This window comes from Onychostoma macrolepis, chromosome 13 (genome assembly GCF_012432095.1).
Source record: "Onychostoma macrolepis isolate SWU-2019 chromosome 13, ASM1243209v1, whole genome shotgun sequence".
Lineage (NCBI taxonomy): Eukaryota > Metazoa > Chordata > Actinopteri > Cypriniformes > Cyprinidae > Onychostoma > Onychostoma macrolepis.
The window spans coordinates 27,070,654-27,094,354 of record NC_081167.1 but is presented as its reverse complement, the minus strand read 5'-3'; the positions used below and the strand labels follow the sequence as shown (position 1 = coordinate 27,094,354).

At 37.3% G+C, this 23,701-nt stretch overlaps 1 protein-coding gene across 5 annotated transcripts in view; it reads left to right on the top strand.

Annotated features, from left to right (window-relative positions):
* Positions 1-22,131, top strand: part of LOC131551817 (MAM domain-containing glycosylphosphatidylinositol anchor protein 1) — a 225,058-nt gene extending 202,927 nt beyond the window's left edge. For 2 of the 5 annotated variants that reach the window (XR_009273829.1, XR_009273830.1), the window contains exons 17-19: positions 4,529-4,812; positions 6,483-6,591; positions 17,349-17,378. Coding sequence is in view for 3 of the 5 variants with exons in the window: in XM_058794969.1 (XP_058650952.1) it covers positions 6,483-6,591; positions 17,349-17,440 (201 nt within the window). In the remaining 2 variants the exon portion in view is untranslated. Of the gene's footprint in view, positions 1-4,528; positions 4,813-6,482; positions 6,592-17,348 lie in introns of all 5 variants that reach the window. The other 3 variants (XM_058794969.1, XM_058794967.1, XM_058794968.1) reach the window with 2 other exon arrangements.
* Positions 22,132-23,701: the final 1,570 nt, after the last annotated feature.

The window sequence follows — 23,701 nt, the reverse complement described above, 5'->3', positions numbered from 1 at the left end:
ATCCTGGCCAGGATGCGTCTGGGAAAAATGGCACGTATGGTCACCCTATTACAACAACACTTACCATATTATCGCAGAAGATATACTGCATACCGCACACCCCAGACTCGACTTGAGTGGGAAATGAATCATCCGCGGTTGCGCGCGCACGTGTTTGCACATGAGCAAAGGTGTTTTTAGGAGTCTAACTTGCAAACGCCAGACCACTGATTCGTCAAACATGCTTTCCTGCGGTCCGTGCTCTTCTGACTTCTGACTATTTTGTAGTAAGTAACGAATATGCTTCGGGGAAATGTATCGGAGTAAAAGTATACGTTTTATTTAGGAAATGTAGTGGAGTAAAAGTAAAAGTTGGCTAAAATATAAAAACTCAAATAAAGTACAGATACTCCCAAAAAATACTTAAGTACTGTAACGAAGTATTATTACTTCGTTACAATACACCACTGTCATTACCCTACCTTCATATATAAAATTAGTCCAGTGTGCGTAGGTCTTTTTCAAATGCTCTTTAAACCCTTCAGTTTATGGCACTGATACCGATCGGTTAAAATATTCGAAATTCAGGGCAAGAATTTATTTATTTATATTTTTTGTATGTGTAATGTGTTTTCTCTCATTCATAAACTCCGGGCTTTTGCTCCTTTGGAGTATGTTTGATTGCTCCCCATCTATGACACAGTTTCAAATAGCAGTTAAGGCCAGTTGGTGCTGTACGTGTAAAGGCCCAGTATAGCTGTTCTCTTTTATAGAGCTCTTAAATGCCACCTGCCTGGTATTGGGCTGTTTAACACAACTATAAACGCTTACTACCACAGTCTCAGTAGAATACAGTTTATAAATGCTTTTTAAACTTTATATCCTGCAGTTTAGTAGAATTTTATTTTATTTATTTTTTTCCCCCCCTTTAACTCCACTTATGCCAGTCAAGGTTTCTGGCACCAACAAACATGGTCTGTATTTAGTTTAAATGATAAATGTGATTTATAAATGATACCAGAAACCACAAGGCTTATTAAAGAGAGTTGGCTCAACCTGTAATTTTCATCTAGGAGGCAATGAAGTTTTTGGAAGTATCTCTTACACTGCATTTATTTGATCAAAAATGTTGTAAAAGCAGTAACATTCTGAAATATTAATACTGTTTAAAATAACCGTTTTCTATTAAAATGTAATTTTATTCTGTAATGCAAAGCTGAATTTTTAGCATCATTACTCCAGTCTTCAGAAATAATTCTAATAGGCTGATTTACTGCTCAAGAAACATTCTTCTTATTATCAGTGTCGATGCATATTTTGATACAAACTGATACTTTTTTTTCAGAATTCTTAAAGAGAAGAGTATTTTTTGAAAAATGAATTTTTTGTAACATTATAAATGTCCTTACTTTTGATCAGTTTAATGCATCCTTGCGGGATAACAGTATTGATTAATATAAATAAATACATATTACACATTGATGGTGGTATCTTCATATATCTAGAGATCTTAATGTCATAAATATTTGAAGGTTTACTTGGATGTGTAGGGAACCCCTAGCGAATTGTCAGTGCACTGAAATCCACCTGCAACACTTTTGGTGGCATCTTTTGCACAGGCAAAACAGCACTACAGAAAATGTCCAAATCTAGTCTAAAGTCTACAGTTTATCTTACGCATCTCTAAAGTCCCTTTTTCCATATCTTAATGGAAAAGGTCACTGTAGGCAGAAGCGTTTTGTACAGCCGTGTGAAAGATGCCAGCGGGGAAACAAGATGATGACAAAAGCGCAGGAGCTTTACAAAGGAAGAGTTCAGGGAGCGAGGGAGGACTGGTAATTAGCTTTGCTTAATTATGATTTTCTGAAAAGATTGAGAGAAGAGCAGAGAAAAGCGTCCACTCTGCGAGCGCTGATCCATTTTCACACAGCCCTTTAAGCTTTTTCCTCATCATCTCCTCTTTTCTCTTTATCCTCTTTATCGCTCGCTGGTTTCTCCGCTGATGCTCTCAGCTCTTTGTCGTGTTTGTTATCCATTAACCTCTCCTCTCTGTGTGCTGCAAATTTCCCATCACTCTCACCTCTCTGCTAGCACTGCTCTTCGTGATCGGTTGATGAAATTCACCGGACGGTGAGTCTCCGTTACAGCAACTGTTCTGGAACTCTTCCTTTCACATTCAGTGGAGTAAATAGAAATTTACTCCATTTACTCCATCTCCATTGGAGAGAAAAACAAAGTTTCATGTTTTTTAATTGTTTCTTTTTGACAGTGATGAAATTAAATGGAGAAAAAAGAGATCTTAAGAGTCTCAAACTGTGCTCAGATTTGTAGTCTGAATTGAATTATTGAATGTATCTGAATTATTATATGAAAAATTATCTTTTTGTCTGCCACCTATATTTAACTACTGGTCAGAAATTTGGAATACATATTAATTAATAATTAAATAATTTTTAGAAATGTTTTTAAAACTAATATCTCATGCTTACCAAGTCTGCATTTATTTAATAAAAAATGCAGTACAATTGTAAAATATTATTACAATTCATAATAGCTGTTTTGTATTTCGGTAGATTTTAACATGTAATTTATTTTTGTGATGCAAAGCTGAATTTTCCACATCATTCCTCCAGTCTTCCAGTTTCACGTGATACTTCAGAAATTATTATAATATGCTGATTTCTTATTATTATCAGTGTTGAAAACAGTTGTTCTTGTTTTGCTTAATATTTTTTTTTTCCTCAGAATTTTTGAAGAACTTTACATATATACTGTAATGTTCAAAAGTCTGTATTTTCACTTTTGAAAATCTTAATTACTCCAAACTATTTAACACTAAAAGCGTGTATTTCTCTGATCAATCTAGGGTTTTTATATAATATGATTTTGGGTGAACTGTTTTTTTTTTCTTTGCAAGTTGCTTTGGATAAATATGCATAAATCTGCTAAAAAAAAAAAAAGTACTGTATTTGTGAATGCAATAGTCTTATGTGGTAAATGAACCAAAATGTGAGTTCTTATTCACTGAAAATCATGAGTGCAAGTCATTTAGACTATTCTCCTGGTGCTTCCTGTGACAGCCCCTGGTTGCTGTGTTTTGTCTTTGTATGGAAAAGAGCAGCAGTGATATTCTGTGTTACTTCACATTTTGCGTTCCACAAAAGCTAGAGCGACAGAATTTGGTTGAACTGTTTCTTTAAGTTCTGCTTCAGCTCCATCTCTCCCCCGCTCCTGCACGCTGCTCTCTATCTCACCCAATCTAATGAACACGGAGCTGGAGAGGCGTCTGCATGCCTACGCCTCTCAGACGCCGCGCATAATTGTTTCTCTTTGTCTCCGCTGGCATCTGAGCTCATGTGTGAGAGGTGAATGGTCTGTCATACTCTTAATGAGCTCAACCCACTAAAGTCAACTGTGCTCTGCCCGTTAGAGGAAGCCATTTGCATTAACGAACAGAGAGAAAACACACATCGCCTCACCTACCAATTACTGCTACAACAGCTATGGCGAGATCTCTTTGTGCATGTTTTGCGTGTTTGCGTTTGCCCTTTGAGCGTGTTTTTATGCATACAGTGACCTTGTAATTCTGGAAGTGTACTGTGAGTTAAATGCGTTCTGTGTGTGTTTGAGAGTCTGGGCTAGTAATGCACGAATATATATTCAGGTATATGCTTATGCAGCGCTGCTTGACATTGCCCTAATGATGTCATGTCAGCCGGCGTCCACTGTGGTCCCGCAGCCAATTAGCACAGACAGAGAGACTGTTTTACACACACAAGACAAATCAAATTACCCATCTGCCCTCATCCCTTGATCCCGCTCAGCCTCTGTTATTTATTCAGAGTCACTCGTTCATTTGGGCACCATGGGAGCCCAGGGTGATGCTGCAGGTGTGTGTGTCTGTGTGTTGTGTTTGTTAAAGCACACGGGTCAAGAGTGTGTGCACTTCGCAATGCATGTTATCTTCACCTGGTCAAGTGTGTGAACCATGCTAGAAAATGTCATTTTTCGGCTGAATAAAAACAAGTCACACTGCCTCTCTGCTTCAAATCACGTTGAAATAATCATATACACTCTCCAAAAAAAAAAAGAAGAGAAAAAAAAAAAACTACCCTTTCAAAAGGTAAGGGGTGAATCCAGGTTGATTGGGACACTTTTTGCCATTGAAATGACTGGGCAAAAATGTTCCAATCAGCCTGAATTCATCTAATTGTACACTTTACGTGCTAATATGTACTTTTAAAGTACTAATATGTACCTTTAAGGTAATAATATGTTCCATTTAGGAGTAAATACGGAGCAAACATGTACCTTTTAGCTTATAACGCACCGCTGACAGCTTTGTACCTTTTGTTCTGAAAGTGTATTTATTAGATCGGTGCACTTAAATGCCAACACAATGGGATTTACTTTGTGGTTGGACTTTTGGGGAGAAAGTCACATAATTGAAAAGTACCATAAAATAAGGCATTAAGGATACATCAGTGTTATTTTATCATTTATTTGTATTTTAATTTATTAAATTATTTATTTATTAATATTGTCACAGATTCACCTGCCTCACCAGCTGTATCACCTTATACACCAGTTGAACCGCACTACATTTCCCAGCATCCTTCTGGTCACTCACCTGCACTCCATCTGTAACCACTCACACCTGACTGCCATCAAGGAATCCTCTGCACCTGTTGCCACCAATCAAGCTCCCTATAATACTTCACTCAATCCATTCCCTCACTGTCTGGTCACAAGGTAGCAAGCTATTCTCTGGTCGCTTCCACCTCTTACCTCAGCACTGCCGGTCAGCCACTTGACCACCAAGGAAAGGACGAGGTCCCAGATAAGACTCTTTATTCTGCTTCCCCTGATGTTTGAGTTACCGTTAACCTTATATTTGAGTTGTGAATAAATTACTTACCTGCACGCCAGAACCCCCTTGTCTGCCTACTTGACCAGAGTGTTACAGATGACCAGACCTAACAGGCTAATAATGCTGACGGCTGAGGACCAGAGTGTTACAAATATTTATTCATTCATTTAGCAATTTTTTTCCAGTTTTAGTTCAGTTTTGGTTTTTATTTATTTATTAGTATTTTAAGTGCTTAAAAAAAAAAAGGGGGAAATAGTTTATCTAAAATTTTATATTTGAATTTAATTTGTTTTATTTTAATAAAAAAACAAAAACAAAACTGTTTTAGTTAACAATAATAGCCCTGGCCTCCATACTCTATCCTGTGCCTATAAAAGCTCTCTAAATTGTGTCCATGTTATGCAAAAGTTCTTCTAACCTTAAAGCTAAAATAAAAAGCCATTCTGCAAAGTTTGAGAGAGTGTGAATCGCTTTAGATCTGTTTTAAGGGGCTGTGGGTGGATTAAATGTATTGAATCGCTCTGTTCACTTTTGCTCATTTATACATTTCAATTACTTGTGTGTTAGTCCACCAGCTGGGGTTTAGAGGTGTGTGTGTGCGTGTGTATGTGTTTGTCTGGGGAGGGGGTAATTCTGTAAACTCCAGTTAGACTGAACGTAACTCTGACATGGATCTGATTAGGTCTCCGCAGTGAGCTTCAGAGCTGCTGTAATTAAGCTGTCAGTCAAATGCAGCTTACATGGGGAGAAAATAAATACCAGTGTGAGGAACCTATCAGTATGACTTTATAGGCCAATATGCAATTTTTATAACGTACTGTACAAATGTTTGATATAGTACTGTGTTATTTTTATTGTGCCCTGTAGTGCAAAAACTTTGTTTTCACTAGGGTCTTGTGTCATTCAGAATCACATTGAGAATAGGGTTCAAATTCCTGTTCAGTTCCTGGTTTTTAAATTAAAAAGCATAAGTGTTAGATAATATGAATAAATAAATATTCAAAATTATGTTTTTTACCATTTTTTTTTTCTGCTATATGCAGCACACATAATGTCATTAAATTTATGCTTTATTAATGTATCTGAAAATAATAATGTGGTGCTGTATGCTCAAATTAAAATCTGTTTTGATGGTCATGTAAATTGCTTTGAAAGCAGTTTGGATAATTACGTCAAATCAGTTACTATGTACAGAGGAATACACATGCATAATTACTCGTAAATTAACATAAATGATTATCTATTTTTGTCAGAAAGCTTGTTTATGAAAACTTCTGTTCTGTTGAATTTTTGGAATTACAATTAATAATTCCTATTCCTGGCATCGAGTTATTCAGCTTTCTGTGGGATGTGACCAATTCAATTTAAATTCACACTCATAAATTTAAAAGTCAGTCAGTTCTTAGGGAGTTTTCTCACTGTTATAGATGTTGATGTTGGAGTTCAGTTTGTGTAAATTTGATCCGTTGCTGATTGTGACGTCCCAAACAAAAATGAAAGGTTTTAATTAATTTTTCTTTGTGTGTGTGTCTTTGATGGGAATGGAAGAAATGTCTGTTTTAATGGACTAGAGTGTCTTCAGCAAACGTGTCACGGGCGAGACGGCTGTCTAACGCGCGTTTTTCTTTGTCAGGTGGTGTTCGAAGGTATCCGTGGAAACGGCTTTGAGGGAGACATCGCTATCGATGACGTTTCTGTTACCAAGGGGAAATGCAAACAAAAGGATAGCGTGGACAAAACAGGTCTGTACCATCAGTGACACTTCTACAGCACAAAAACACCTCTCAGCCTTGATGCTTCAGTAATGAACTTCATTATATCCCTTCATGTAGATGTCTAAGTGACTAAAAGCCACGTTACCAATCAGCATACAGGTTGGGTTTTTTGGGTTTGGGAGTCTTAAAGCAAAGGAAAAGACAAAAGCCTGTGAGTGATGAAACAGCACTGAGAATTGACCTTAAAGTATTTTGTTCCAAGACTTAAGGTCTCTGCACACTGAGTCCGAAATTTTTGCATGCGTTTTTTCGTATTCATTATCCTAAAAATTCGTAACGCACAGAAACCTTGCACACTGAGTCCGATGCGTATTAATTAATTCGCAACACAGTAGCCTACTAAATGGTGTCTTCAAGCAGTGAGGATGATTTTGTTGTCCTCTCGCTGCTTAAAAAAAGAAAGGAAATATTGGGTCCATCCAATCCTGAGATACAGAGAGGATGGAGAGTTCCCCCTCCTCATTATGGATTATCACGAGCGATTCAAAGTTTACTTCAGGATGTCAGTGGCTCCGTTTGATGCTTTGCTAGCGATACTAGAGCCACATATTAAAAAGACCACCAATTTCTGTAAACTCTTCACAGTGCTTTGTGCTGCGAGACGAAGTGGATCAACATGACAATTGTAACGTTTGTGTATGCTAATGAGGCGCATGACGATGAATAGAACAAACGAAAGTCTTTTATTAATAATCCACAGCAGAATTCCAGGAGAAAGGAGTAGCAAAACACATGTGGTTAACTCAATAGCAGACAAAGAATGATGGGAGAACACAGGCTTTAAGTAATAAACAGAAACAGGTGAAACTGGGAAACAGAAACAGGTGAGGAGGTAATTAACCAATGAGCTGAGGGACTGACAGGCATCAGCGGTGTTGGAGGCGAGGCACTGGCTGGTTTGGGAGGAGGTGGGAGAGGGAGGCTGGGAGGGAACACAGGAGGTTCAGGGCTGGACGGAACCAGCGGAGACACAGGAGATTCAGGGACACAGGTTTGTACTTCTCCCCACCAGTCAATAAGGTCTGTCTGAAAAATGTCCTTCAGTTCCTCTTCATATCTCCCAGAGATCAGTTGCAGCTCACCCCCAGTTGTAGGAGTGTGGGCGGGGCTTCCCTCCAAGTCCTGTAGCACCAACAATACTCCCTCGACAACGGACGCTGTTGTCGTCCTCGGCAGGGCAGACGGAGAAAAACAGTCCATTATTCTCCAGCACCCACTCCACGCAAGCAGCGAAATCCTCTTTGGGACCATTCGCTGGCAGGCGTGCCTTACACTACTCGCTCAGGCTGATGATGTAAAAAACACAGAGCGAGCGGTCCGGGAAGTGTGTAAGGCACGCCAGATCGAGAAAGTCCCTTGTATGGTCCTCCAGCAAACGGTCCATCTGCTTCAGGCACAGGAGTTGGACGCCGGGCAGATCCATTCCGGGAGAGGACAAAACAATACAAACAAAATAAAAAAATAAACAGAAAGAAAAACGCAGCTTAATTAACTGTTTCGGTCTGCTATTCTGTAACGTTTGTGTATGCTAAAGAGGCGCATGACGATGAATAGAACAAACGAAAGTCTTTTATTAATAATCCACAGCAGAATTCCAGAAGAAAGGAGTAGCAAAACACATGTGGTTAACTCAATAGCAGACAAAGAATGATGGGAGAACACAGGCTTTAAGTAATAAACGTAATCAAGGGCAAACAGAAACGGGTGAGGAGGTAATTAACCAATAAAGAGAACTAAGGAAACTGGGTCAACATGTGACAACAATCGCCATTCTGGATTTTGGCGTTCGCTTGTACGGTGGCTCTGGACTGTCAAAACACCTCTCAAAATGCTTGCTACAGATGCGAAAAACTAAAAAAATCGAACCCGATCCAAATTTTTTTTATGACGGACAAACATTTCAGAGGCAGTGTGTAAACGTGATTGCCATAATGTGAGGTCATATTTATTTTTTTAATGTGCGAAAAGTTCGGACGAAATTTTCGGACTCAGTGTGCAATGACCTTTACTTACTTCTGTTGAACACAAGTGGAGAACATTTGAAAGTACAGTTTGGACTTTCAAGTTCAAAAGGATGAAAAAGTACCATAAATGTATCATATAAGTAATCGATACAATGCAAAGATTGAAGGCATACAAATCTTGACATGCACTCTAGCTCTTCTTAGTAAACGTTATAACAGTATAGCAGACTACTTGCATATAAACATCAGTTGTCACTCTATATCTTGCAATAATATCTCATATGTAAATCAAAGCTCTGTATTTTTTATTATGGAGGCAAAACATAATGCAATGCGATACAATAATTTAGAGATGAACAAATAAGCGTTCCTCAAATATGATGTTTCATATCTGATGCATTTTAACAGGGTTTAAAAAAATTATGTATAGATAACAGTGGCGAGCGGTGCCTTTTTAAACCGGGTATGCTGAGTGCCCATTTATTTTTTATTCCCAGTGAATAGGAGTTAAAACTCCCACCCGGATGACAATAATAGACCATGCAAAATACCAAAAAAATAAAAAAATAATATCTTTAAAATATTGCCAAGTAATGTTGCAAACAACAATAAAATCACAGGAGGACTTTAACTGTAAGAGACACAAGTATACGTACAACAAAGGTATTGTTTCCTATTTTTTCCTGATGTTTGTTACTATTTCAAATGTTATATACATTATCAACTTTGTTTTCTTTACTACTTAGGCATGTTGACAATAACGTCTTCAGCATTGTCTATGATCAGATATGTTTTTAGTGAACTTTCAAAATTTGCTTTGCTTGAGAAAGCATGAAAATATACAGTTATGATGGGGTTTTTTTCATATGATTTCGTTGGGTTAGTTTTGCATCAAACACAATGTAATTTTCAGCAATCGAGATCTGGCAGCAACAGCGCATTTTTCCACTTGGGTGAGCGCTTCGCGGACAGCTTACCTCTTGCATGAAATCAGCCGCATACCAGCAAAACACTGAGAACGCGCTACAATCCTGAGAGTCATAGCCACAGAGCGGAGGCGCCAAAGCTGCGGAGAATCCGCTTATCTGGAAGCTTCCGTCACTGACGTAGATTTACAGAAAATTACCGCTGTTTTTCATAAATAATTTTACGTACTTATTCCCAACGCTTTATTAAGCTTTAAGTCACATCTCAAATGACAAGGGATCAACTTATATTCATGTTTATATTAATTAGCCTGTGAACTCATTCTCTCAGATGGCCTGGGTATGCGGCGCATTCGCAGCTTATATGGACGGAACGCCACTGATAGATAATCAAGTAAAGCTAAGTTCCTTCAGTCTAGTAAATGTTCATCATGAAATATTTCAAAAAATATGAAAGTTATCATTGTTTACTTTATAAAGATTACTCTGCAAAAAGACACGTGCACCACGACCTGAAGTTTTTAAACATTATGCTTAAATATTAACCATTAATCAGACAGCAGAAGGCATGTAGAAGATTATGTACAACAGTACATAATAGTTTTCAGCAAAGTTTGATTGTAGCTCATAGATTTTTAGAAATTTGTGCATAAACAATGAGATTTAAATCTGCTTCTCACACAAAGCTGTCATGTGACTTCAGAAGACAAAGCATAAGTCAAATCTTTCTATGATGGTTTTTATTTTATTTTTTTATGGTGCTTTTTTGTTCTTCCTTAAGCTTTTAATAATACAGACAGAATATCAAACGGTTTGTAATGACACGAGGATGAGTAAATGATGACAGAATTGGAATTATTACAACAGGAAGGTTTTAGAGATGAGCTGTCAGTAGGTAAGATGTGCCAGGACAGTGTTGCTGATGGTGGAGGCAGCTGTAGTGGGCTGCAGGGGCTCGGGCCCAGGGCCCAGCTCTGACAGCTCTGGCTTCTTCTCACCTCGTGCAGCCCTCCGATGGTGCGGCAGGCCTCAGGTCTCCTCCTGAATGCTGATCTTGGCACTTGATGGGTGTGAATGCATGCACACAGACAGGAAAAGGCCCAGTGCCAGAAGCTCTGAGAGAGAGAGAGAGAGAGAGAGGGCAGCTGTCCAGAACACCATCCCCCTCAAAACCCACCAGATGAATTGATAAATTCTCATTACTGTAATGCAGGAAATATACTGTTTAATTTATGCTTTAGAAATGCCTAATATAATTAATTTAATGTCACATTATCAATAATTGCCTCTAAATGGATATACACTACTGATTAAAAATGAATGTTTTTGAAAGAAGTCACAGCTCCATTTATTTAATTAAAAATACAGTAAATGTGAAATATTATTACAATTTAAAATAACTGTTTTCTATTGGAATACATTTTAAAATGTAATTTATTCCTGTGAGGCAAAGCTGAATTTTCAGCATCATTACTCCAGTCTTCAGTGTCACATGATCCTTCAGAAATCATTCTAATGTACTGATTTGCTGCTCAAGAAACATTTCTTCTTATTATCAATGTTGAAAATGGTAGTGCTGTTTAAAATCTTTGTGGAATTCTTTGATTAATAGAAAGCTCAAAAGTATTAAAAAGTTCAGAAGTATTCATTTCTTTTTCTTTTGTCAATTATGACCTGGACATATTTTCATGATATTCACCCAAAAACAAACTTTTTTTTTTTTTTTTTTTTTTGAGGCCTAATGTTGACTTTCTGCCTGACGTAAAGATGGAAATAAACACTTGTTGTGTCTCCAGATGAAACATTTTGTGGAAACAGTTAAAGCGAAAATTGTCAAACGCAGTTTTCTTTATTATGAGAAATCTAACAGCCACATCAAGCATCATCTGAGATGTTCCAAAGCATACAACATCAAAACACATTCAGAGTCCATGGCAGCAGCTCCTTCTCAGCCAACCTTGAAGATAATCCAGACACTCCAGCAAAGAGAAGCTCTCCCTGGTTCCAGAAAAATAATGAAACCCTTTACACAGCATTGTGCTTATTACATCTACAGAGACCTGGAGCAAGACAAAACCAATATATATGTAAAATATCAATATAAATGTAAAGTAAAAAATTAATATCAGGAGTATATGAGCAAATAAGAATAAATGAATATGACTAGATAATTAATGTAGATAATAATTGAAATAAAAGACTGAAGATTGTAAAAGACTGTTCATATGGCCTTCCTTCCTACAGATCCACAAAAATCCTTCTCAGAAACTATAAGATACACAATTATCAAACAATTATTCAGATTAGAGCAAGAACAATTCATCAAAAATAATGTATACTATTCCAACTCTGAAGAGTATATCAGTAACCTCACGGTGCTTCGTGTCACACAGTCTTTTATAGAATCCTTTCTTAAATCAAAGACCTGAATCATCACAATTTCAGGGCATAGTGATTTTTGATAGATTGAAGTCTTGACCTTTTTTCTCTGAATATTAAAAATGGCAGAACCCCTATTCTTGCTCTGTGAAACCTGTCAAGAACATGTCCTGGCCATATACAATATCAAAATCAAGAGAAAGAAGCCAGGTTTTTTTGGGGACTAATTAGGTATTTGTGTGTGTGTGTGTGTGTGTGTGTGTGTTACATAGTGACATTATGACAGTTAAGCACACTTCAACTTCTAGTTTATATTGTCATAAAACATCTCATTCTTTTGTTAGAGTGGTTAATATAAATCATAAAAAAAATAAATAAAGTAAAATGTGTGGTTGCATTACAATAATAAAAATAGGCTTTATATATTGCAGGAAAATGTGTCTAAAAACATTTCATTTTTGTAATTATGTTTGGTTCAGCAAATTGTTAATGAATTACAGAGTTCACTAAATTATCTTCAATTATTATCATATACATTTCGAGGAGTTCTGTCTAATTAGGTTTCCTTTTCTGTCCAACTGCTTAATTTGCCAGATGGTCTCAGATTTCAAAGCCACATCTCAATTCTTTAAGTCACCTGTCATGCAGTGTCATTTTTTAATAAACAGCTAGGATTAAGCAAATTAAATTACTTTCTTTTAATTAAATTATACACCAGATGTTAATCCCGACGTTTACACCACATAATGAACAAACTGTGTAGTTCCTATTTATTAGCATTATTTAAATGGTATGTTTACCTTAAAAGGTGTAGACATTCAGGAGTGTAGAAAAGTTGAAACGCATTGTAAACCTTGTCATCATGAATATTAATGTAACAACACCTCAGCTCATTTGCTGAAAGGCATGTAAGCAAGCATTAGCACTACGGTGTATAAAACGGTTCAGCCCACTTTTAACAATACTAACACTTGGTTTTAAAGCAAGCTGCATTATTTTTTTATTTTTCTTGCCACCAAACAAAACAAAAAATTATCTCCCAAATTGGAAAATGACCCGAAACGGATTCGCCCGCATGCAGGCACCACTGTGCGATGTGCCAAAGTATGTGCGCTGCCCGCTAGGCATTAGTTTCTTCTGACAGTAACACATACAGACATTTTCATATACCAATTCACCTAGCTCCTACTGCTTCAGCTTGATATTTTTTTTTTTTTTTAATTGTTAAACACCTCAGGAAGCCGTCATGGTAAAGTGAAAAGTAAAAAAAAAATCCATTATTATTTTAAGTTTGAATGTAAGCTTATACATTAGTCTCTGGAGGAGTACAGCTCTGCTCTCTCCTCTGTACCTGGGTCGGTATGAACACTGCTGTTATATCACACACACACACACACACACACACGCATACATACACACGGCCTACACAGTAAAACCTGTTCATGCCGCCCACAGGTGCTGAGCTGTGCTTACACACAGGAAAGTGTAACGTGAGCTGCGTGTGGCACACCGCAGGGCAGAACAAAAGAGCCAAATTAATGATTAAGATCAATCATTGTGAAAGCTCCCTCACAGAGAGAATATTCCAGCTCTCAGCCGCACGGATTGCTGATAGCTGTTGTTTGTTCGAGGAAAGTTGTGTGTATGTGAGTGTGTGCTGTTAGCTTGCAGGCTCTGTCTCTGACCCATGAGGCTTAGCTATAGAGGATATGTGCATTCATCAATGAAACTCCTCTCCTCTTTGATTCTTTGATGTTTTGCAGGGTCTTTCCTGTTATGCAGTACATTTGGCACTCTGTGGGTATAACAGACTTTCAGAAGTCTGTTCTGGTGAAGCTCAAAAACTTTCAACAGGTTGAGTATTTACACAATTAATAGGAAGGATGCCTAAAAAGATGGGAATAAAGTGGGAATAAGTTCACCTTGATTTTTAAATAGTCTACTACCAATTTCTCCGATTTGATCAGGAAGGGTGAACTATTTTAAAGTGAGACAAACCAGCTAAATCCATCAAATTTCTAACAGAGAGCTGCAGGGATGATGTATTTCTGTTCACATTTTAGCATTTCTGGTTCAATCGTATTGAAGTCGATGTTACTTTTTAAATGGGTATTTGGTTAAATGCCTGATATACGGTCTGTGGTCAACACAAGCTCAAGATATTTTCATGTTTTATTCTGTGACATCAGTAAAACCCCCATTGGGATTTAAAAAAAAACATTCACGTGTCTTGAAAAGCTTGTTGCTAACAAGTGGCTAAATGCAACTACAGAGGTTGTTGGGGACATTAAACATCATCAGACCAAACAGGTGAACTTATCTATTAACTAGTCTGCTTTTACAGCCTCTTGAAAACTGTTCTAACTCTGACATTCAGTGAAATGCTTTTTAAAATAAAGACTAAAAGAGTTGGCGGAAGCTTAGTGTTGGTGACGGTGACCATGGTGTAGTTTGTTTATAGTCTGCATTTAACTTTTTATTTTTGGTGATTGGCTTCATTTGTTAAGATTATTATAATGAATAAAACATGCATGTATCATTTTTGCAATAATCTAATCCAGTGGAAAAATCCTATTGTCTTTTTTTTTTTTTTTTTTTTTGAGGGAACCAAGGTGATGCTAACTTCCAGACTGGCCTTGCAGCACTCTATACTTATTGATGCTATTGCTGGTTTTCCCTCCAAAATGATGTCACTTCCTGTGTAATGATGTCATTAATGAACCGGTTTATGTTAGTTAAGGGATTTTACTAACTGGATGGAAAGTGATATTGCACACTCAGGACTCCAAACAGGAAAACACTATTCTAAAGGAAACATTGTGTAAATATTGATTAGTAAAGGAACAAATGAAGAAATATTGGAATATTGAAATTTTTTCTAGCAACTAGAGAATATGATTTTCATCTTTAGACATGATGGGGACATGAAAATGTACTGCATAGCCAGAATGACCCTGGTCTCCTCTGCTCTCCTCTGGCCTGTTCTGCTCGGGGGGCTGCCCATGGGAGCTCAACCGTGAGCTGTTCCTACTTTAGAGATGAATGATGATTGGCTCTGACGTCCCATGTGTTACTGCGTCCCCATAAATCACACCATGACTGGGATTTGGCTGTAGGGTGGAAAGGCGGAGTGGGCAGAACGAGAGAGAAGAACTATGTGCGATTTGAAACGAAGGTGACCTGTTGAATCTGATATAGAAATCTGAAGCCCACACAGACACACATTAAAACTTGTTACACCATCACTGACTGTTGATAGATCAGTTTGTAGACACTTTATTAACTAATTTCTCTATTTGATTATAGGTTCTAATATTAGAATTATTTTGAAGAAGAAAAAAAAGCCACACAGGTGCATATGCCCACTCTCAAAATTACCTGCCTCCTTCAAAAGTCCTTGAGCGAGATGTCACGGCTCACACAATCTCGTTCTTTATTGAAAGGGAAGAATAAAAAGCTTTATTATGAATATATTGATTTTCTGCTAGCCAGAAAAATCCTTGATATAAATTCATATTGATTTTTTTAAATACAATACCTGCTCTTTATTTATTAAACCCATTTTGTTGGCAGCTTGTATGCATAATTAAATGCCCACGTGCATGTGTTGTGATTGGAGTCTGCTTCTCAAACAACACTGCAAGCATGTTTGATCCAGCCCTCATCATCATCTGAGGCCATTTCCTGTGAGCTGTGCCGAATGATATTACTCAACGTTACCTCTGAGGCATAATGACTTGTAATTGTCCTCTTGCAGGTCATCCGTCTTCCGTAGCTCATAGATATTACCGCTTACGGCCTCCGGTTCAGTCATATGATGATGCCAGCCGCTGTAACCCCATCCGTCTGATCCATTATTTCAATGTTCCACGCTCCTTTGTGCCAAAAACTCAACAGGAGCACAAAACCATTTACGACAGCATCCCAAGTTCCCTTCTGAAAGGGGTCTGACCCTGCAGCTATTGTGTGGTTAAGGTTAAGAGATGATTTTCTTTACAAGAGCATTTTCTAAACTACATATTGAGGTAAATTGCCCCATTTGGGATGCTTTGTATTAGATTTGCAATGCTTTAGGCCTTGAACCAGTCACTTCTCTGTATGTACAGCTCTCAGTTTGTATAGAAACTGGTCACATTCACTGTCAGAAATAATGTGCAAAAGTTTTACCTTTTACAGCTGGTGCAGTACCCTTGAAAGTGATATTAGTACCATAGAGTAGTACTATGCAACCTTAAAGAGATGGTAATAATAATAATAAATAAAATTTAGTCATCACTTATTCACCCTAAGTTGTTCCAAACCTGTATGAGTTTCTTTATTCCGTTGAGCACAAAAGATATTTTGAATAATGTTGGCAACCAAAGAGTTGATGCTAGCCTTTGATTTCCATAGCCTGGAAGAACAAAACAAACAAAAAAAATCCTATGGAAGTCATCAACTGTTTGAATATTAGCATTCTTCAGAATATCTTCTTTCGTGTTCAACAGAAGAAAGAAACTCATTTTGGGTGAACTATCCCTTGAAGGTACTACTGTGAACCTTTTAGGGGTACAAGGTTATCCCTTTATTAGTACTGCCTCAGTGACGAGCTGTTGTACCCCTAAAGAAATACCAATTTTTTTTCAGAAATTGTTTGGTTTTAATACTTCCCACAAATAATACTTAAATATAATGAATTAGCAGTTGGTTTCACAGAAATGAGCTTTTGTAGAATTGTTGCACTCAATTGTATAAATGTGACCCTAGACGGACAAAAGCAGTCTTAAGTGTTTTTCGAAATTGAGATTTATACATCATCTGAAAGCTTTCCATTGATGTATGGCTTGTTAGGATCAGACAATATTTGGCTGAGATACAACTATTTGAAAATCTGGAATCTGAGGGTGCAAAAAAATCTAAATATTGAGAAAAACGCCTTTAAAGTTGTCCAAATGAAGTTCTTAGCAATGTATATTACTAAACAGAAATTAAGATTTGATACATTTACAGTAAGAAATGTACAAAATATCTTCATGGAACATGATCTTTACTTAATATCCTAATGATTTTTGGCATAATAGAAAAATTTTGACCCATGTAATGTATTTTTGGCTATTTCTACAAATATACCCCAGCGACTTAAGACTGGTTTTGTGGTCCAGGGTCACAAATGTTTAATTGGGTAAAGTGTTGTCCTGAAACACACCGACAATTGTGAACAACAAAAATGCTTTGGACAATTTTTTGGGCATGATTTTCTAACCTTGCTAAACAATAGTTTTCACATGTAGGCTTTAAGCAATTTCTTCTGGAGCCGCGATGCTCATGTAGGAGATGCAGCTTTGAATCCCACTCACTCCCACAATAATTTAATGTTCCTTTTCCACTGTTCTGTCAATATAAACTGGCAAATGGACAACAATAAAGAAGTGGTTGTGCAAAGAGTGTAATAGAGTGCTTGTCTTTATGTTTACAGCAGTTCTGTCTGGGACACACCAGAGTCTTCACCTTCTTCCTGCGATCGTCCAGCTGCTCTGCACCATCTGTCTGACATTCCTCCTCAGATGATACAGATACCCCTCAGCACACACACCGCCAGTGTAGGACGCCCCCCGCGGCAGCAATAAGAACTGCCCCAACACGTGACCACCCTTCCTGCTACTGCCTCTTTCATTTCCTCCTGTTTCTCATTCCCTTTGTCCTAGCTTCACACCTCAAGTCTACTTTTTCTTTGGTTTCTCATAATCTTTGTGGTCACTTGTTGAGCTTATGTCTGCTAAGTGGCACCTATATGATTTATATAAGCATAACTTTCATTGATTTTGTGCATTTCTGTCCATATGTCTTGACATCATCTCAGTCGCCCCTGTATATGTATCTGACACACCAAAGTGTCAATTATTACCAAAGATGACGGAGGGCTTACAGGATGAATAGACGGCTGAAAGAGCAACAAGGACGTCCTTTCCCCAAATGAACTACTCTTTCCACAGACTCAAGTGCATGGAGATGTGATTTCCTTAAGACACTATGATTGCAAGGAATAGCGTGAGCCAGAACGGATGAGTGAAGCAGGTGGTCACGAAGCTACTGATGACCTAAACGGACCTGTACATGCACGTGTACATGATATATTGGAAAGTATCAAGCTGCAGAAAGGACAAACAGACTCCAACTGCAACTTCTAGGACTATGACAATGTGAAACTAAAGAAGCACAAATTTATATCTTTTTTTTTTTGTAGTTATTTTGGTTCCTTTACGTGGTATTTCGTCAGTCTGGGTTTGCTGTACACTTCTTGTCCTTTTGGCTTTCTTTAGCAGAAACCACGTGCCACTGCTGCATTGCCGTTCAGTTAATTACGGGGTAGAATTTGATTCCGAAAACGACACAATGTGAACTTTGGACCAGAAGAGCATCAGTTACCTCACCCTCAATCTACAAGAACCATAAAGCACCTGGACAACTTATGAAAACGATCACTTTTAGCTTCAGTCAAACTGCCGGGAGAGTGTTGACTCACTGGGTCAGTCGTTCTCGTTCAGCAATAGAACCGTACCTCTGACTGCAATGGATATGATTTGGGCACACGGACTTCAACAGATGGACGCCTCTGGACAGACAAACTCCACTCTTGGTTTTGATGATCAAGAATGTCATTTTGCATAGTGTTAGAGAGAAATCGCATGTACGTGCAAGCTCTTCAAGGGTTGCCATTGACAAACTTCAGACGTATTTTATTTTGGAAGTTTTGAGATGGTAAGAAAACAGTGTTGATGTGACAAGTTAATCTAAAAGACACAATGTTCATACTATAATAATGCTGCATTCCATTTACATCGGAAAGTTGGACTTTCTAGCTTCCTACTTGGAAAATTGCAATAGAATGCCACTCGAAGTTGCTTGAGATTGAAAACCTGTTGAAATCCACAACTTTCTGTGAGATGGTGGCATCCAGTGAGATACACACACTTTTAAGCAAATAAAATACATCAATAGGTCAAAGTTGATGATAAAACATGTTTAGCAAACATCTGCAGATAAATGATACTCTAAGATGATAATCATCCACCTGCAGAACAAATTCTAGCGTTGTGGAGCATCATTTCTCCTCTAATATGGCTACTAGGGACTTCTTTGTTGACAATCAAGATCTGGACAGCAAACGGTAGCATTTGCCATTTTATTTTCTCATACATCATCTTCCAAACTTTAGGTAGAGGAACTCCGTCATGTTTGGAAGTCGGAGACATCAAGTAGGAATATCCCACATCTGACTTTGAATGGAACGCAGCATAAGTCACAGATGCCAATGGTTTAAGATTCAGATGCAATATGTTATGGATGATTTTACCTTCAAAAGTTGTAAAATGTAGGCTACCCTCCCTGGAACTCTTTTTAAAATATGTCACATTACGTAAAATGACATTTAAGCACATGGTTACAGTTCAGTAGCAATATGTGATTGTCAAACGTGTAAGGGCCGTCTGTGTCCGGTCCTTTTTGAAAGTTCAAGAACGTTTCATCACATCTATCATCACTGCAATGGAAGGGCAGGCACAGAATTATAAGAGCGTATGATGAAAAGAAGGAACCATTTGTGCCTCTGTTTGAGTGTCCTTTATCAGATTTGCGTATGCTTAGATGTTACGGTGCAATCGTATATCCAGTATATATTTCAATTGCTTTGCTCTAGTATTACTCATACTCGTAGTTCCATCCACAGTGGAGCTTTAAGGTAAGTCTGTTTACAATCATAAAATGCGCAAAATGATTTTCCGGCTTGTAATATTCGCTCACGCTCATATTTAACCAGTTCATATATATCCTAATGTGGCGTATGTCTGTCGCTGTTGAAGAGATTATCATAGACTCGCTCCTCAGGTAATTCCATAGGTAACAGGGACAGGGCCTGGAATAATTCAACCCCAGTCCAGGTTCTCCTACAGTTAAAGACACTCCCGCGGCTGTAATACTGTTCCTCGTGTATGTTACCGTAAACGCTCTGAACTCTTGCACAATGCCTTCATTACATGTCATATAATCAGCTATCGTTTATAATCCATGCTAAGTTTAGTAGGACCTACTACAGGACACAAATGATTAGATTTAACGCAAGAAAGAAAATGAGAGCGAAACAATAAATGGATGGTTATGTCATTTTACGTTGCAGGATAGTGTGCGTTTATGAATTCCGAATGTTTCCTTTGTTTGTATTTTTTTTTTTTTTTTTGATATTCCGGCGTGTGTTTGGTGACATCCCAATATTATCCAGAAGCCGTCATCCATGTCTGTTACTGTTTGTATTATTCTTTGACTTTGTATTCAAACCATGTCTGATTGTTTCATTTAAATGGATCTGGTGGTACAAGTCTGCGTTTATTATTACCGTTTGAGGCAAAGGTGGGATCTAAATACTGTGCAATATAAGATGAAGATGAAGTTTTATCATGCAATTCAATATCTAAGCTCAAATAACACAGGAAGTGCACCATCACCCCTGATGATGAGCAAATGAATGTGAATGTAATCTAATTAGAATGTGAAATCTTACTGGCCGAACTTCTTTGCATTGTAAATGTGCAAAATTCAGTGGAATAGATTTAAATATGGCATGATGTGTTAAAAGGAGATGGAAGTGCTTTGCTTAGTAATATCAGCATAGTAACATTAGCCAAAATTTATAAATGAACACAGAAGAGCAAGGGATATGTAAAAATTGGCTGGGAATTCCATGTTGGCGTTTCTTTACTGGCTACACTCACATGACAGAATACAACAGAACATATGAAGTTTGAACCCATCTTTAAGAATTTAATTTTTGTGCTAAAACGTTGGAACATTCTGAAAGATTTCATACTTAAAAATTCTGTGGTTTGGTTAGTTTCCTTGTATTTTTTTCCTCCCACTACTTAACAGCCAGTCTCATTCTATGGTTATACTTTTTTTCTTCTATTTTTATACAGGACTGACATCTGTATTGTGTTGCTGTGTGAATGTAGCCACTATCTGAAGCTGTCATCAGACTGTAAAAACAAATGTGAGGGTAGCGGACATCTTGTTGCAATACATTTAATGTGGCATTCATATTTAGTATATAAAGATCAGGGGCCAATGAGACTTTATCATCAACTGTCATGCTACCAATGGGAAATCAAATTGTGAGGTCTTGACACATTTTGTTTTTGTCACTTTTCAGAGACTCACTTGTGCGATCATCTACTACCAGTGTCTTCTGATCATGTCCACATGTATGACTCAAATCAAGCATAATACCACTTGTAGCATTATCTGTGTGAGTAGAGTTAGAAGTCAGCAGAATGCACCATAAGAAAGGCCATTTCCTGTTCCTCCTGGAGGAAGTCAGTAGATTCCCATTTGAAGCACTGGTGAAAGTTCACTATGGGTCTTACTGCCACATGCCCTCCTAGCTACTATTGCTGTGTTATACTTTAAATATTGAGAGTACATGGGTGAATCTCACAAAAACATAACCGCGGCATTTCATTCTAAAATATTTAGGAAAAAATAGATATGCGATAGGATATGGAAAATTAAGCCTGTTTTAGTTTTTTTTTTTTTTTGCATTTTGCATTTTGACATTTTCGTGACAATTAACCGAGTGCTTTATTATTTTCATGTTTCATATTTTTGTTTTACTTTTTGTAATTCTCATTTTGCTTGACATGGACGGTCACTTCTGTTATACAGTAATTAATATAATACAATAACTTAGTATAACAAAGCACTAGTTAAAGGCATGACACACTTTATCATGTAGATTGCTATTTTTTATTTTGTATTTATAAGTTTTTTGGCATTAATGGGAATGTGGTGGGAAAATGTACTTGTAAATTTCAAACTTTATTTAACGTTTTTTTGTTATTGATTCACCTGTGCATTTAATAAAATACAACAACAAATCCCTTGAACAAACCTGAAGATCCATCTGTGAAAGACACACACTCACAAAACCAATCCCATCCCTGCTGAAGAATGTCGGTGAGTGTTGATTTGATCATTTGCGGGCGGCGCAGATCTGATCGGCTGTTCTGCCGTGCAAAGCGTTCAGACCAGAGAGAGAAAGTTTCTGTTTTGTTTTTTCGTTTATGTGTTTGTTTGTTTTAGATATACCGGTGCACAAGTGAGAGAGCAACTTGTAGTGCTGGATGTTGTATATTCTCTGTCATGTAATGAACTATTTTAGAGGAAAAATATATTTGAAATATGACTCCAAGATGTATAAATAAATAACCATGAAAGATCCACATTGTGTGGTTGTGTTCCTACAACTTGCTCACTAGAGCTGTCATAAATGCTTAGATTATGCAGCGTTGTTATGGCCTGAAGAATCTGTCACAAACATGATGCTTAAAAGACATGGCGCCGCATCTGTTAATCAAGAGCTCGTTCACACGCGCCGCAGGGGCCATTAACACTGACGACCCTGAAGAAGATCCAAATTTACACCACACGCACTTATTTGCACTTGGAAGCCATTACTGAAAATTGAAAAATATTTAGAAAAAGCACACACAGCGGACATATTTTTTGGTACTTGCATCTTAAATATGGTGATTAATCATTTTGAATCATTGCGTTAATCTTCAATTTATGAACAGCAAATATTTTTCATAAAATTCTTCTAACATCAAATGATCTGTGCTATTCACATTTAACTGTGTCAATCAAGACTCTCATATGTAGCCTAAAGACTCGCTCTCGCTCTCTCTCTCTGTCTATATATATATATATATATATATATACATATATTAGAATATGAATATATGAATGACAAGGACAAGACAGACAATAATATGAGTTTTGTATGTTATTCCCAAAATAACTTGGATCTCATATATATATTTAAGTATGTTTTAGATGTTTACGATTTTTTTGTTGTTGTTGTTCATTTTGCATTTCAACAATATTTTTGACAATTTACGGGACTTTATTTTTATTCTTTTTTTCTTTTTTTTTTTTTGTAATTCTCATTTTGCTGGATTGTAACAATAGAATAAAGCAATCATGCAATACAATAATTTTTTTATTTTAATAATTTTTTGTAACTTTTTTGCATTACAGTAATGTAGTAAAAACGGAAAATATATATATATAAATAAAAACTAATTCAATAAAAATTTTAATAGTATCTCATTGATACTAAAATACATTGATACTATGTTTTTGGACTTTAAGGTCTTCTTTATGTTCTATGGAAGAAACCCATATGGTTTTGGTAGATGATGGTGAGTAAATGTTAACAGGATTTTTACTTTTGAGTGAAATGTTCTTTTAAGTCTCTTGAGCTATGAAAGGGCAACCTCTGAGCAATACCACTTCTTTTTGGGCTTAATTTTTTATTGCATTTCTTTCTATTGTATTTTTTCCTCTCTCTATATTTTTCACTTCCACCTCATCTCTTTCTATGGACTGTCATTTGTCCCCTGGTTGTCTCTGGATCCGTCAGTATGTCTATATTTACCGCTGCAGCTCCTCCCACACGCTCTCATCCTCCACTCCTGCACTGAGAGACTACAAACTCCATGACACTTGATCACATTTTTAAGTTCATCCTCAGACACCATCATCATTCTTAGAGCCCGAGAAACCAGGACATGACAGAACAAGGTGCTTATACGAAAATATGATGTCCTGTCGCTGAAAAAAGAAGCAAGAAAACACGCCGCGCTTGTCGGGTTACGCTTGACTGAGTTCCAATTGGGGAGTTTAATTGCTGGTCGCTATGCTGCATCAACGCTGCATTCGAACGGAGGGGAAAAAATGAGCAGAGACGCCTCAGTGGCCACAGCATTTCAGAGACGTTAT